Here is a 15,573-nt window from a genome sequence, read left to right on the forward strand (position 1 = left end):
ACAGTACAGCACAGAACAGGCCCTTCGGCCCACGACGTTGTGCCGAGCTTTATCTGAAACCAAGATCAAGCTATCCCACTCCCTGTCATCCTGGTGTGCTCAAACTAAAATAGATGTCATTCTCCTGAATTTGGGATTAACACGTAGAAAGGGAGGGAGGGGGTTGCCTTTTTCAATCGGTGCATTCAAAGTTTCTCTTTTTTATTTTTGTTGGGGAGAGAGGAAAGTATGGCGATGCAAAGATGTTTTCTGATACTTAATTCCCGCAGCCACTGGGGATTTAAAGGGACCGCTCGCCTCCAGAAGTTGCAATCTCTGCCCGGGGTTTAAAGGGGGAAACATCCTCTCTGGAGGGCAACCCTCCCCCGCCCTTCTCCCTCACCTACCTGCCCATTGGCTGGCTGGAGGAGGTCCTCACCTCCGATTGGGCTGCGGATACATTTCGTCACTGGTACCTTAAGCCTAAAAAGAGAGAAAAGTTTATTTTTGGGTTGAAATTAAAAGTGACACATTCTGCTCGATAGCCCAGGGAAAAAAGTCAAGCCAGTGAGGAGGTACTGACCCGAGATAGGGAAGGAGAGAGAGAGAGAGGGGGGGGGGAACAAGAAGATTTAGCCAACAAATCAGCAGAGGTGGTGGTTGTGGTGGGGGGAGAGAGAGACGTGTGTGTGTGTACAAGTCCTCTTCAAACTGGCACTCTTGTGGCACTCAGAGCAGCTTACACAAACTGCAATCGGCTTGTTGCAACTTTCACTGAGTGTTTCAGCACCGAGTCTGGTAGTGGGGGTGTTCCCCCTCCCCCTCCATTCGACAGGGATAAAGGAGAACTGCTTTTAAAAGAGAGAGAAGTGTGTGAAGGGGGAAGCAACAGCAACAAAAAAAAACAACAAACAGGAAATTTACAAACAAGAAATTCAACAGCAGCGAGCAAGGAGCAGCAGAACAGTGTGGTTGGTCAGCACCATGGCTGGTCTGTGGACAGAGCACCGCTTCTGGCTCCAGGTGTTGGCCTCTCTGGCTCTCACCGGCCTGTACAGCAGGGGAGAGGGTGCGGGAGCGGATGCTCCGGGCACCCCCGGGCTGGACGCCCCGCACTCGGTTCGCCCCAGTCACATCTCGGCGCTGGGACGCGCAGCCCAGGACATGGTGGCCGTGCACATGCTGAAACTGTACGAGAAATACAACCGCGAGGGGAACCGGCCGAGGGACGGCAACACGGTCCGCAGCTTCAAGGCGAGAGAGGGTAAGGAAATGGAGAGAGAGAGAGAAAGAGAGAGAGATCAGCGACAACCGGTGAAAGTTGCACATTTTTATTTGTTGTGGTTAGAAATGATTGGAGTGGAGACCTGATATTCTCAAATATTGGCTAAGACGTGTCATAATGTGTTGAAAGCAGGCAAAAGGTGGGTTGGGGGGGGGGTAATCATCTCTTGGAAATAGTGAGTGATTTAAGAAGATTTCGAATGGATTATTGTAGTCAAAACTTTTTAAGTGACACGCCAACTGTTACATGTGGATGGTGTGCATGCAAGTGGGGTGATAGTTACCTGGGAACACTATAGCAGAACTTTAAATGTAAATGCAGGTTGTGGGGGGCGATATGTCATAAAGGATTAGGGTCAGATACAGCGCCATCTACAAAAAGAGATTCCTTCTTCCTCCCCCCCCCCCCCCCCTTAACACCCCACCAGCTGGTCACATTGCTGTTCCTTCACAACCTCACCTCCCAAACAAACTCAATAATATTTTTTTTTCACGAGAAAGCAAAACACTGCGGATGCTGGAGATCTGTCATAAAAACAGAAATTGCTGGGGATGGGGGGCGGGGGGCGGGGTGGGGGAGAGAGAGAGAGAGAGAGGAACTCAGCAAGTAGCCAGGGAAACAGAGTTAACATTCCAGGTCTGAGACCTTCCAGCATAATTCCTTGCTCGCGGGGTTCTCGCCACACTTGCTTTCCGAAATTTTTGAGTTTATTCCCCACCCCAGCGCTTGTTTCTGATTTTAATATGTCTGTAAAGTTCGCGGCGTGTTTTTTGGTTAATTAAATAAAAGGTAATTGTGAGGCTCTTTTTTCTGGGGGATTGCGGGGGGAGGGGGGGTGGAATTATTGGCAAGTGTCAGTAAATGTAAAGACCAGGAGAGGATCCGTTATCTGTTCTCCACCTCTCTCCCCCCCCCCCCCCGCCCCCTAAAATATGTACAGTGTGGGATTTTGTTGTGACATGTATTTGAGAAGAAATGATCACGGGACTGCTAGATTTGACCCCGTGAGATCTCCTGATCCAGGGAGCATACAAGCCTGGCAGTGAATGTCCAGCGCTTCAAGTCATGTCGCAACCTGAGTTTGCAAATGTTATCTATCTGTCATCTCACTTCATTATTCCCGCTGGTCGTACCAGTTAGCGGCATTCTTAATAGGTTGCCCAAAACATAGCGTGGAAACAGCAATAACAAAATAAAAATGGGATTGAGGTAATCAAGAGTACAGAATCACTTGTGCAAATAAAATTATTTACTCAGCAACAGTATTTGGTCGCTTTCTGAAAGATGCAAGTATAACAACAGCAACTTGCATTTCCATGGTGTCCTTAAAAGTAATAAAAGGTCCCAAAACGAATTAATGTTTAAATGAGAAATTCATGGGAGAGTGAATCCTATTTTAGAGAATTCCCTTTAGAAAAATGGTATTTGCAGATTATTCTTGTAGCCAGGCGATGTCAAACCAAGATCATAGTCTGGGATCTGACCGGAGGTGAGGAGGGTGGTGGGGGTGTGGGGGGGGGGGGGGGGGGAGGTGGGGGGGAGAGTGTAGAGAATGGAGGTGGGTTACCCCGAGCATTAACTCAGTCCAGATTCCTGCTGGTGGGCAGCTGTGTAGCGGGACGAACTGACTCGCACCCCGAATTAAAGGTCTCATTCGACAGCGTGGTGGATTGCCTGGAAGGACTGTTGTTAACCAGAACCGTAACATTTGCTGTTTTCGGAGCGTTGGGTTTCACCTGGCGTGTTCCTTTAGAGAAATGACCGTGAGTCGGACTGGAATGGCAAGCGGGTTGAAATGCTGTTCCGTTATTAATATTTAAGTGACAAGTGAAGTCTGGGTGTAGAAAATTTATTGAGAATTGTACTGTCTTTAAAACTCTGTGTGTAATATTTTGATTTGCTACTTGAGGATAATACTATATCTAATGCAGTGAATTCTCACATTGAATATTTTTTGATTTGAGATTTCATTGAGACTAATACTGCCTCTGGAACTTTGTATTCTAGCTTAATCATAGAAGAAATCAAATCATAGAAACCCTACAGTGCAGAAAGAGGCCATCTGGCCCATCGAGTCTGCACCGACCACAATCCCACCCAGGCCCTACCCCCATATCCCTACACATTTACCCGCTAATCCCTCTAACCTACGCATCTCAGGACACTAAGGGGCAATTTTAGCATGGCCAATCAACCTAACCCGCACATATTTGGACTGTGGGAGGAAACGGAGCACCCGGAGGAAACCCACGCAGACACGAGGAGAATGTGCAAACTCCACACAGACAGTGACCCAAGCCGGGAATCGAACCCAGGTCCCTGGTGCTGTGAAGCAGCAGTGCTAACCACTGTGCCACCGTGCCGCCCTATTTATGAATATTTTGATAGAGTTTATTGAGAATAGTACTGTCTCTACAACTGTGGATGCTGACACGTTGAATTTATTTTGATTTATATTTGAGAGTTTGAGAACAGTCGGGTTGCTAAAACTTTGTACGCTAACATGAAGACTTTGGTTTGAGATTTGATGAGATTGTATTGAGAATATTGCTGTCTCCATTTCCATATGCTAACATGTTGAATATTTTGATTTGAGATTGAGAATATTACTGTCTCTACAACTCTGTATGCTAAGATTGATTTGATGAGATTGTATTGAGAATAGTCTCTACAATTCTGTTAAATATTTTGGATATTCGAGAGTTGAGAATGTTACTGTCTCTACAATTTTATATGCTAACGTTGATTTCTTTTTGTCTTTATCCAGAAGTGGTCGATCATAAGATTCTGTATCATTTCAACCTGACATCCATTCAAGAATCGGAACTGATTCTGACAGCCACTTTCCACTTCCTTACACAGAAACGTTGGAGGAACAGGCAGGTGTTTTGCAAACGCTCCAAAGATGCCCCGTGTCCCCTTCAAACACACAAGACCCACCCGCTCCACCTGACCTTCCGAAGTTCCTCACCTCCCGGGAAGTTACTGGGGAACCTGACCGTGACCCCACACCGGAGGGGGACCTGGTGCCTGAATGACATTTCCTACATTGTCAAAGCTGCCAGGAGCGGAGGGCATCTACTGGTCACCGCCCAGCTCGACTCTGGGGAGAAAGTGCAGAGTGCCACCCAGCCGGGCAATCTGCCCTACATCTTAGTCTATGCCAACGATCTGGCCATAAGCGAACCCAACAGTGTAGGGGTCAGCCTGCAACGTTACGGGCCATTCCCGGCCAACGAGGAGGAGCCCACCCCCTCTCCTAACGCCTCCCGGGACTCCCGGGTCAGGAGGGAGACCTACTACTCGTCCCCCTCCCTCCAGAACAACGAGCTGCCCGAGGTGGAGTATAGCCACTACAGCAAGCACGACCTGTGGGGGAATGCCTACCGCTCTCTCAAACCCAAAGTGGCCCGCAAGGAGAGGAGGCGAAAGGAGCAAGGGCACAGCCAGCACCTCCTCAGGTCGCAGGTCCTGAGCTTCGACGAGAAAACGATGAGGAAGGCCAGGAGGCGACAGTGGAACGAGCCCAGGACCTGTTCCAGGAGGTATCTGAAAGTGGACTTCGCGGACATTGGTTGGAGCGAATGGATAATATCTCCCAAATCATTCGATGCCTATTACTGCGCGGGGGCGTGTGAATTCCCAATGTCCAAGGTAAGAAAACAGTCCACATCCAGTTGCATTCTGGCAACATTCCTTTGGAGTCTAATTAACTTCTAACAAATCCCGAGAGAGGTCAAATGCCCCATTGCAAGTGTCCTATCCACAGTGTTCCCTCTAGGAGGGTCCTCAGGGACCCAGTGATCTTCCTGTACCAGATCTCACACGCAACTTACATCGAAATGTTCAGGAAATTGCCTCCTTCTTTATAGAATCAAATGACTCTCCCAACACCCTCTGGGGAAAAACTACAACCAGGCCTCTGTATTCCACTCACCCTTTTATGCATCTCACTTCCATGAAGAACTATCTGTAGGGATTTCACACTGTTAAATTCACGAAAATACTCCACCAAGCACCACCATATGGAACATGCATATTACTCAATTTGATTATTCAGTAAGGGAAAAGGATTGGGGGAGGGGGAGGAGACACCACTTTAACCAACATTTTGTAATCGGGGACCGTTCACACGCTATTTTTCTCAAATCCAGGCTGTGTTTTTTTTCAATAAGCCAACGAAATTCAGATTAAAAGTTAACAAATTGGCAAACTAAACAATTTAACAAATCACATAATATGAAATCCCTTTAAAAGGTTACTGTCACAAACCACCGAAACCTTGAAGGAAATTTATCCTACTTTACAGATAAGTGTGCTTTTGGGGGTCTAGGTTGTTTGTGTGTATGTGTGTAGACCAGTGGTTCTTGCATAGTAACGTTTGCAAGCAAGCATTGAACAATGCCAACTGTCTGCTTGAGATTCTAGCTGCGATTCTAATCGGATGGTCTTTTGAGGTATTGATCGCTTTTTGCTGCAGTCACTTACTTGTTGCCATTCCCAATTAAAAGCGGAGAATTTAGCGGTCGCTATCGAAGTGAGCGTGGCCATAAGCATAGTCCAGTAAAGGCACCGCCCGGATCACAGAACTCAATGGAGAATTCACTGAGAATTCAATGGAAAATTCACTGAGAGAGATAGATCACTGGCTACGAGAAAGGCCAATTCTTCGATAAAGCCCATCACTCCGCAGGCTCCTCTCGACTCTCTCTGGGAATCGCTGAAGGGTTTGCAACGAAATTTCCAACCGCAACCAGAAAGGGACAGTTCCTGCCCACCAGCTGTGTGCTGTGGGCTTCTTCCGAGTGTTGTAGTTTTAGTGTTAGGTGGCGAAACCGAATAGAGGCACGGCTGTTGATATTAAAGTTAGCGCCAGCCCTTTCTCCCCGCCAGATTTTAAAAATAAACAGCGGCTCTCCATATCTCCAGTAATTGTTCCTGCTCATGTGTGATGTCCTCCTCACCCTTTGCCAAATTCTCCCTCTGTGTTGATGGATCAATTGAAGTGATCAATTAGATTCCCAATTTGCTCCTTTCATAGTTGTAGATTTTGGGGGCCTGGTCCATTGTAATTTTTAATCTTCCTCGCCAACTGTATTAGGAACCGTTCAAACTCTGGTTCGCTTTGCCTGGATATTTCATTGAAGCCAAGCCCCGCAGTACAACGATTCGCAGGCCTTGACTTCACCAACAACTATTTGGTGGTGGGTGGCAGGAATTGTTAACTAATACGGAGCTGTAATTAATTAAGGCAATGCAATTAGTTGACTCCAGTGTAGGGGTTTAGACGACATTTGTGTCAGAATGAGCATTAAAAGTACAAATACGGGATTAATTGAGATTACAAAACGGCATATACAATTGGCTCTCCTCTGAATCACAGGAGTTAGTTAATTTTGCAAACTCGCAAGCGAATATCCAAATCAGAACAGCTTCAGTCCCCAATAATTCCATCATAATAGGAGGTGTGGCATAAGTAGGAACCCAGTGTGCATCAATCCTGGCATAGTTACATTACTTAAACTGAGCAGTCTGCAAATATTATGGTGGGACAAAACAAAAATAACTGATTTTCATGGAGTCCCTACAGTGCAGAAGGAGGCCATTCGGCCCATCGTGTCTGCACTGACCACAACCCCACCCAGGCCCTATCCCCATAACCTAGCCGTAATTTAGCATGGCCAATTGACCTAACCCACACACCTTTGGAGTGTGGGAGGAAACCCACAGAGACACAGGGAGAACGTGCAAACTCCACACAGACAGTGACCCAAGGCCGGAATCGAACCCAGGCCCCTGGTGCTGTGAGGCAGCAGTACTAACCACTGTGTCACCATGCCACCGAGCTCACTTCTTAAAATGCAGGTTTCCATATGAAGATTTAAATTGTGGCACACACTCAACTATGGCTAAATAAAAACGTCCGGCATTTTGGACATTTCATTATGGAACCTGAGATCTCAATTTGACCTTGCAACAATTTTGTTGATCAGAAGGCTTCCAGCATTTGAACGTGTTAAACAATGTTTTTGCATTCAAAGTATTATGCACTGTCACAGTCCAAAGGTGCTCTCTCTCTCTCTCTCCCTCCCTCTGCCAAGACAATATCCTTTAGGGAAGAGCCAAAGAATGCCTTTGCATTCAGAGGTTTTTGCACTGTACAACTCTCACAGTTCAAGAGTAGAGGTGCTCTCTCTCTCAGCCAAAACCCGTCAGGGAAGGAAACCTCTCATTCCTTAAGGCTGCCTTGTATGTCACTCCAGTTTCATGTCTAATATAGTTGACTCTCAAAACCCTTTGCAGCAATTTGATATTGAGAAGTGGCTTGCCTGGTGTCTTCAAAGACAATACTCACTTGTTCAGCAAGATGTCTACCCTCACCTTCTCAGGCAACTAGAGATGTGCAATAAACACTAGCCTTACCAGTGGTACCCACACCCCAAAAATAAATGTAAAGCTTTTTGTCTTTAAAAATGTTTTCCATTAATACTTAACAGTGCAAAGATATTTGTAATGTTGCCAAATGAAATTACATCAGAAGGAACGATCAGCAGTATAAAAAAATGGGACATTGAAAAAATTATTACTGCAGCCGATGTAAGGGAACATAATGGACTCAAGGAGTTTTAGTTCTGCCTTGATGATGGGGGCAGAAACATGTAGTCTCTCTTTTCTGCAGACAAAACCCTTTTATTTTCCAAAGCTGTGAATTAAATATTGGGGCCACCCGTTGCTTTAATTGGATACGGTTGTCCACATTGTTTCGTGGGAGTGAGCACAGATGCATAACAAACACAAAGCTACAACAGAAGAATAAGGGTAGTCAGTCCTATAGATGAATCAACTCATTTCAGATAAAACTCATACAATCATGCAGAAGTATTTTGTTAGTCCATAACTGTAACAGCAAAACTTCGTAGCCTTGAAGACATTCTTTTTTTTAAACTGAAAAGACAAAATGTGTTAGTTTTTTTTGACAATTTGTATTCTCTTAATGTGTATGCAGATATATATATATATCTATGGGTCATACCTGATTCCCTCACTCACCAAATCTACTCACACCTACAATTCTTTTTACCCTCTTCCAAAATTTGATCTGTGTAAGCAAAATTTGCACTCGCTGATTTTATTGTGCACTTGCAAAATATGGTTGAAATTTTATCATGAATTTTCTATCATTTCTGGAAGTGGGAATTCACAAAAAGAAATGTAGATTTAATTGAACTTTTCCGTTCATGCCCATTGTTCTTCATCTTCCACTGTTACTTTCCTGAGTTTAGAACATCCCTCCCTAGCCAAACTCCTGATCTATTTTGTTGTTTTCTTCACCAGTGGCTAAGCAAATGCATAATGCAAAGATGGTGGGCTTTCATGAGTAAAATTTGCTATTGTGACATTTTCTCCATCTGTTAGCACTGTTGCATTAAACCAAGGTCTGAAAACCTTTAACATATTAAACTCTGATATTTGTCACCTTTATAACATTACATTTTGACCAATACAATGTTTGTCAGTATGTTTTTAAAGTAATTCTGGTTGCTCCAAGGAGAATGTGATTCAAAAGATTGACTGTGTCCAACCATTTAGCAATCTATAAATTGAAATGGATTTATATATTGAATTGCTATAACCTCGGGGAGGCGCTGGCAGAGTGGTATTATCACTGGACTAGAAATCCAGAGACCGAGAGGTACTGTTCTGGGGTACCAGGGTTCAAATCCACACACAGCTGCTGATGAAGGTTAAATTGAATAAAAATCTGGAGTTAATGAAGACCATGAACCCATCAAGTTCACTCATGTCCTTTGGGGAAGAAAAGAGTTTTGTCTGCAGAAAGAGAGACTAAATAGTTCTACCTCTATCATCATGGCATAACTAAATTCTTCCCACAGTCTGAAAGACGTGTTGGTTAGGTGCATTGACCCGAACAAGCGCCAGACTGTGGTGACTAGGGGAATTTCACAGTAACTTCATTGCAGTGTTAATGTAAGCCTTACTTGTGACTAATAAATAAACTTTACTTTATGTCCATTGTTCTTATATCAGCAGCAGTAAGAATTTTGTCAATGTCCCACCATTTCTGTAGACTACTAACTTTTTCTCCTGATACCAATATATTTGGCAGAAAGGTCTTAAAAATCCAAGCAATGTGGTTGACTCTTAAATAGCCCAGAAAGCCATTTTATTTAAGGGCAATTGGAGAAGGCCCGTGAATGAGTAAAAAGAAAAATAATAGATTGTCTAATAGTGACCTGATAGCTATGTTCTACGTTACTGAATGTGAATTTGAAATTTGCACTCTCGATGTAAATCATTTTCCAGTAGCTAATGAATGTATTTTGTATTGGATCACAGGTGGTTCGTCCCTCTAATCATGCAACAATCCAGAGCATTGTCAAGGCGGTTGGGATTATCCCAGGAATTCCAGAGCCCTGCTGTGTGCCCGACAAAATGAACGCCTTGAGCGTTCTCTTCTTTGACGAGAGCAAAAACGTGGTCTTAAAAGTGTATCCCAACATGTCAGTGGAGACCTGCGCCTGCAGATAGAATGACTTCTCTCCAGCCGGGAAGCAAAGAAATAAGACGGCGACTATTTAATACAGTGCGCTGTGTTGTTGCCTAACAAGTAAATGCTGCATTGTGTCCTTTTCCTATTAGGAACTTGATACCAGTTCTGTCCCCCTTTCCCTCTGCAAACATCGACATGCTAAATTGTGGCGTTGGGTAGCAAAAGTGAGGTAGATTGGGGTAAAAGACCAGGCATCAACATGTGGAGAACTATTAACAACACAGAAAACCCCAGTGCTCTGTTCACTGCACACAAATGCATCCGTCATCAGATGAGGCAGTATTTGGTCTTCCACGATATTCCCTTTTTCTAAAGGTAGCAGGACAGTTTGGTGCAGATTGTGGTACTTAAGCTTTTGTGTACTCTTATATGTAAATTAATAATAATACCAGCAATGGCAGTCTATTTAAGTGTAGATTATACCCTATCCTTGATCTTTGGTGTATTGTGTATTGTGAGTTCAAATCTTTATTCGTCATTTCACTTATTTAATACTTGTTTGTATTCGTGGTAGCAATGATGAGTTTGTCCTCCCTCTTTCTCTCCCTCCCCGCCCCCATACCCCCCCTCCCCCTTTTCCCCCAAGAATAATAAGGGGCAGCTGCTGGAAACATTTGTTGTTTCTTAATCTAAAACCCAATAAGCATAATTCTCTCTCAAAGTGATAATCAGAGGGAACTTGTGATTAGCTGCCAACTCCTTGTAAATTGTACAAAGCTCGTTCATTTCAAGATAGATCATTTTTAAATTAACATATATCTGATATATAACAGGCAATGTAAAATTTACTAAGCCCTGAGCTATGGTACTAATTTTAATACCCATGAAATTAAAGTTAATGAGGTTCCTGAAATATAAATCTGAAGAAATATTTAGACAATCTTCAATGAAGGTATTAAAGTTTATGAATCTTGACAGGATTTGTTAACATAATTATGACTAAAACAACAAAAAAACACACAATTCTCTCCATCAAAATGTGATGTTGAAGAGTAGAATGTCCAAGAATGTGTTTTTAGTAATGCATCTATTCCTAAAAGTATGTTGTAAAGTGTGCTCAAGTGTCCAGAGGTTGCATTGCGTAATCTACAGTGTAATATTGATAGTACTTCAGAAATTAAAGATTGAATTGTATTGAATTTGTATGCTGTCAAGATATTATTCAGCAAAGCTGCCTAGCGTCCCACAAGTCGCGCTGTTACTAAGAAGCTTTTGTTTTAATTTCAAGGTTATTTTATTTTATCTCACTAGGTCTCTGTGCAACACTCTCCTCTTGAGGGAATGCACAGTTGATCTGGTATCAGTCCTTCGCCAGTGACTCTTCCTTGGATTACGACAAGACATAGTCTGGAGATAACTCAACCACGTGTTTTTGTTGCCCCTTTTCATCCTGTGCTGGTGGGGGGGTTACTTTTATGACTTTTGGTACCCTATTCCAACAGTGTGTCAACACAATGAGTACTGTATAGAAAGACCAGAATTGTACAGTTCTGTAAGCAGGACATATTGGTGCATCACTTTAACTGTTTGTTTTAAAGCCATCAGCCTTTATCAGTGAAGGTCTCGCCTCTCCGTATCTGTAGCTCACTCACTGACAGTCACAAGTTTCATTACCGTTTCTCTCCTTGTTCCATATGCTTGAATCTTTCTCCTAGTTTGGTTATAGCTACACAACAATCCATTAGAATGTGCAGGGATTGCAAAGTCATTTTGCAGTGGGGTTCAAGTGAGAATTAGTGTGGAGTTTTCAATTCCTCCGGGAAGTTTGTAATAAAGTCAGTAAGTTTAAAGCACGTCCCTCCAGGAGTATCTTCAATTCTTAGTGTTTGCTTGGCACACAACTTATTCCGTGCATGGCTTAAGAAAACCAAGGAAATTATGGCATTGTGTTTCTTACTACTTCTGCAATAAATTTGCTGAGTTGTATTTATAAAAAAGCCATCTTGTTTTTTTCTTGTGATCACTTGGTGTTCATTTCGTGGAACGTTTTGGTCTTTGCTCTTGTTGATCCCAGCATCAGATGAACAACCAGCACAAGCTTGACATTTTTAACAATAACAACTTGTATTTATAAAGTACCTTTGTGGATAATAAAACCCCCCAAGACACTTCATGAGAGGGCTACAAAGCTAAATTGGACACCGAGCCACATAGATAATATTAGAAGAGATGGCCAAAAGTTTGGTCAATGAGGTTAAGGAGGGTCTTGAAGAAAAGGGAGAGTGATAGAGTGTTGCAATTGCAGAATTGCGAGAAACCTGTTTCACTTGTCAGCCATGGCTCACTTGGTAGTACTCTGAGCTCTATGTTAGAAGGTTCTGGGTTCAAGATTCACCCTAGGACTTGAGCACTAAAACTCTCGACTGAGAATCGAGTACTGAAGGAGCACTGCACTTGTGGAGTTGTTGTCTTTCAGATCTGACTTAACTAAGGTTGCACCTGCTTGCTGGAGAGGGGATATAACCAATCTGGTCTCACTAATTTGAAGAAAAGCAGGGGAGTTATCCTGGCCAATATTTACCTCTCAATCAACATCACAAAAACAGATGATCTGGTCATTATCCCACTGCTGTCAGGAAGGAAAAGCTTTTTCACTCAACTAGTGGTTGGGGTCTGGAATGCACTACCTGAAGGTGTGGTGGAGGCAAATTCAATCAAGGTCTTTGTTGGATGAATATTTCTAATAATGTGCAGGGGTACATGGAAAAGGCAGGGGAATGGCACTATGTCATGATGCTCCTTCAGAGAGCCGATGCAGACACGATGGGCCAAATGGCCTCCTTCTGCTCCGCAACAATTCTGTAATATCCGTAACTTTCTGAAAGCCCCTATACTTCCATTGCCTGGGTGTTCACCAGACTCCATATCTTCTTCTCTTAACTTTTGAATGTGCCACAGCTTCATCCTATTCTTTCCGTACCTTGATTCACTCCCGAATACACTCTGTTCCTTTGATCTATTCATTCCTTGGCATTTTCATTTTAGCAATAATGACCATTTTTTGAGCCACCATGTCCAATTCTCTCAGAAACTTGTTCTCAAACTCCTTCCTCCTACTCTCTGCTTCACAAACCAGTTGTACTTTTGGCCCTATCCCTCAATTCAGTTCAGTGTGTTCTTCCACTTCATTTCCCTAATTATTAGATCAGGTGATCAAAAGTTTATCCAATAAGAAAGATATGAAGGAACATCTTGAAAGGAGGACAAAGCTTAGGGCTTAGGCAGCCGAAGGTATGGCCGCCCTTGGACAGGGCATGAAGGGAATCAGGAATGGACATGAAGCTTGAATTGGATGGGCGCTAATGTCTGAGTGGGGCAGGACTGAAAAAGGTTAGAGAGTTAGAGTGGAGCCAGGTACACAAGATTACACGTGGCTGACATTTGAAACTTTATTTAAACTTACAACACTTCCAATGACACCACAAAACAACAATTCACTACTGAATAGCAGGCAAGATATTCACTTTTTGTTTCTTTTCCACTTCTGAAGCTTCTAGTTTGCAAAACCAATCCCAGTTTAGAATAAGACCAACCATAGAATCCTTACAGTGCAGAAGGAGGCCACTTGGCCCATCAAGTCTGCACTGACTCTCCGAAAGATCATCTTAACCAGCCTCCCCACTCCCTATCCCCATCATCCCGCACATTTACCATGGCTAATCCACCCAACCTACACATCCTTTGGACGCTAAGGGGCAATCTAGTATGGCCAATCCACCTAACCTGCACACTGTTGGACCGTGGGAAGAAACTGGAGCACCCAGAATAAACACACGGAGACATGGGGAGAACATGCAAACTCCACACAGATAGTCACCTAAGGCCGGAATCGAAACCAGGTCCCTGGCACTGTGAGGTAGCAGTGCTAACCATCGTGCCACCACCATGAGACCTGCCTTCACGCAATCTTTGGTGGACCTGGCCAACACTGAATAGGTGTTTTCCATGCTTTTGATCATTTTGACTTCAGAATCTCACCAGACTTAACAATGGAAACAACCTATGATCAGCACAAAACATATCCAGTCAAGTCAACCAGAATAGTTGTAAATACACATTCAGAATCATTTTTATTTTCAATTGGTTCAGGTATCCTTTCTGAATTCTAATAAGCACGTCTGAGTCTTGTTATCCTGTGAATTTGACCCCTTAGAAATGAAATTTAATTCAATGGTAAAAGTTTTTACAAATTACACCAAAATTACATAACTAGAAATCTCAAAATGTGACATACTATTTGGAATTCTTGAACATGGATAGAACCGTAGCCCATTTCCAGCCAGAATTTCCCATCCACTCCCACAAAACTACCAATGTTTCATCAATATCGTCCCTTGTCTCTAAGCCTTTCAGGATGCAGCTCATTTGTCCTATAGGACTTCCTTGTTTTTCAAACCTTTATGTCTATCTAGAACAACTGGTTAGCTGAGATGATTTTAGGTCTAATTGCCACATCCAGGTGCTCTGGTTTCCTCTCACACTCCAAAGATGTGCAGGTTAGGTGGATTGATCATGCTAAATTGCCCCTTGGTGTCCAAAGATGTGCAGGTAAGGGGGATTTGCCATGGTAAATTGCCCCTTAGTGTCCAAAGATGTGCAGGTTAGGTGGATTGGCTGTACTAAATTGCTCCTTAGTGCCAAAGATGTGCAAGTAAGGGAGATTTGCCATGCTAAATTGCTCCTTAGTGCCCAAAGATGTGCAGGTAAGGGAGATTTGCCATGCTAAATTGCCTCTTAGTGCCCAAAGTTGTGTAGGTTAGGTGGATTGGACATGGTAAATTGATCCTTCATGTCAGGGGATTAATAGGGTAAAATATGTGGGATTACGGGGATAGGGCCTGGTGGGATTGTTGTCGGTGCAGACTCGATGGGCCGAATGGCCTCCTGCTGCACTGTAGGGATTCTATGATTGGCAATTACTTAATTAATGTGGTATGTCTCAAACCATGAAATTAGCAAGAATTGTTTTCAAATGGATGAATCCGTTGAAAATCTTGCATGACTGGACCTCTGCACATTCCACTGTGTTATCCCATAGTGGAAAATTGTATAAAATTTGTGTATCACCATGCAACTCCATGGGGAATGGAGGTAATAAAATGCTTTGCAACAAATGGCCCTCAACCATATAACACATTAGCAAAGGACCTGTAAATCTGTTATGTCCGTCGAATCTCTGATAGGCGAAAGAAATATGCATTGCAGCGTTCAGTCCAGTATGTTACATGTAGCATGAAAGTGCTAGAAATTTCAACACTTTCCATGTTCCAGGATTTTTTCTTGTCCTGTTTCTCTGTGGTGCCTCCAGACACACAAAGGAAAGATTTAGCCAATGGTTTCTGAGGAACGACTAATTTGGAAAATGTAGTCAAGTCTCAGGTTACAAAATAAACTTGTAATATCTCAAAAAGCCTGCCTATCTCCCTTAACTGCCTCCCAGGGACATATTACTTACTGACTAATCACTTACCTAGAGGAAAAAAAGCCGCCCGCAATATTTGAGAACTGGACCTGGCCGCCTCAAATGCATTCTGCTAATTGAGAAAGACAAAATTGATTTTCAGAGACCATGCAAAGTGCCTCGCTCGCTATGTAGCGCTCTGAAAGTGTAAAGGGGCCTCGTCTAAACTATTCACTTGTTATGTGCCCCTCAGGCGAATAATTTCTTCTTCCAATCAACGGGCTTTTCAGAAGTTTCCTATGGTGCAATGGATAGAGGTGGAGACAATTTAATTTC

General features: G+C 43.3%; 1 protein-coding gene across 1 annotated transcript; it reads left to right on the plus strand.

Annotated features, from left to right (window-relative positions):
- Positions 1-589: 589 nt before the first annotated feature.
- Positions 590-11,712, plus strand: gdf10a (growth differentiation factor 10a). Its single transcript, XM_078199652.1, has 3 exons — positions 590-1,243; positions 4,032-4,918; positions 9,623-11,712. Exons 1-3 carry the CDS (start codon positions 964-966, stop codon positions 9,812-9,814), a joined length of 1,359 nt encoding a protein of 452 aa, XP_078055778.1. The 5' UTR covers positions 590-963; the 3' UTR covers positions 9,815-11,712.
- Positions 11,713-15,573: the final 3,861 nt, after the last annotated feature.

The sequence above is a fragment of the Mustelus asterias genome, chromosome 28 (genome assembly GCF_964213995.1).
Source record: "Mustelus asterias chromosome 28, sMusAst1.hap1.1, whole genome shotgun sequence".
Classification (NCBI taxonomy): Eukaryota; Metazoa; Chordata; class Chondrichthyes; order Carcharhiniformes; family Triakidae; genus Mustelus; species Mustelus asterias.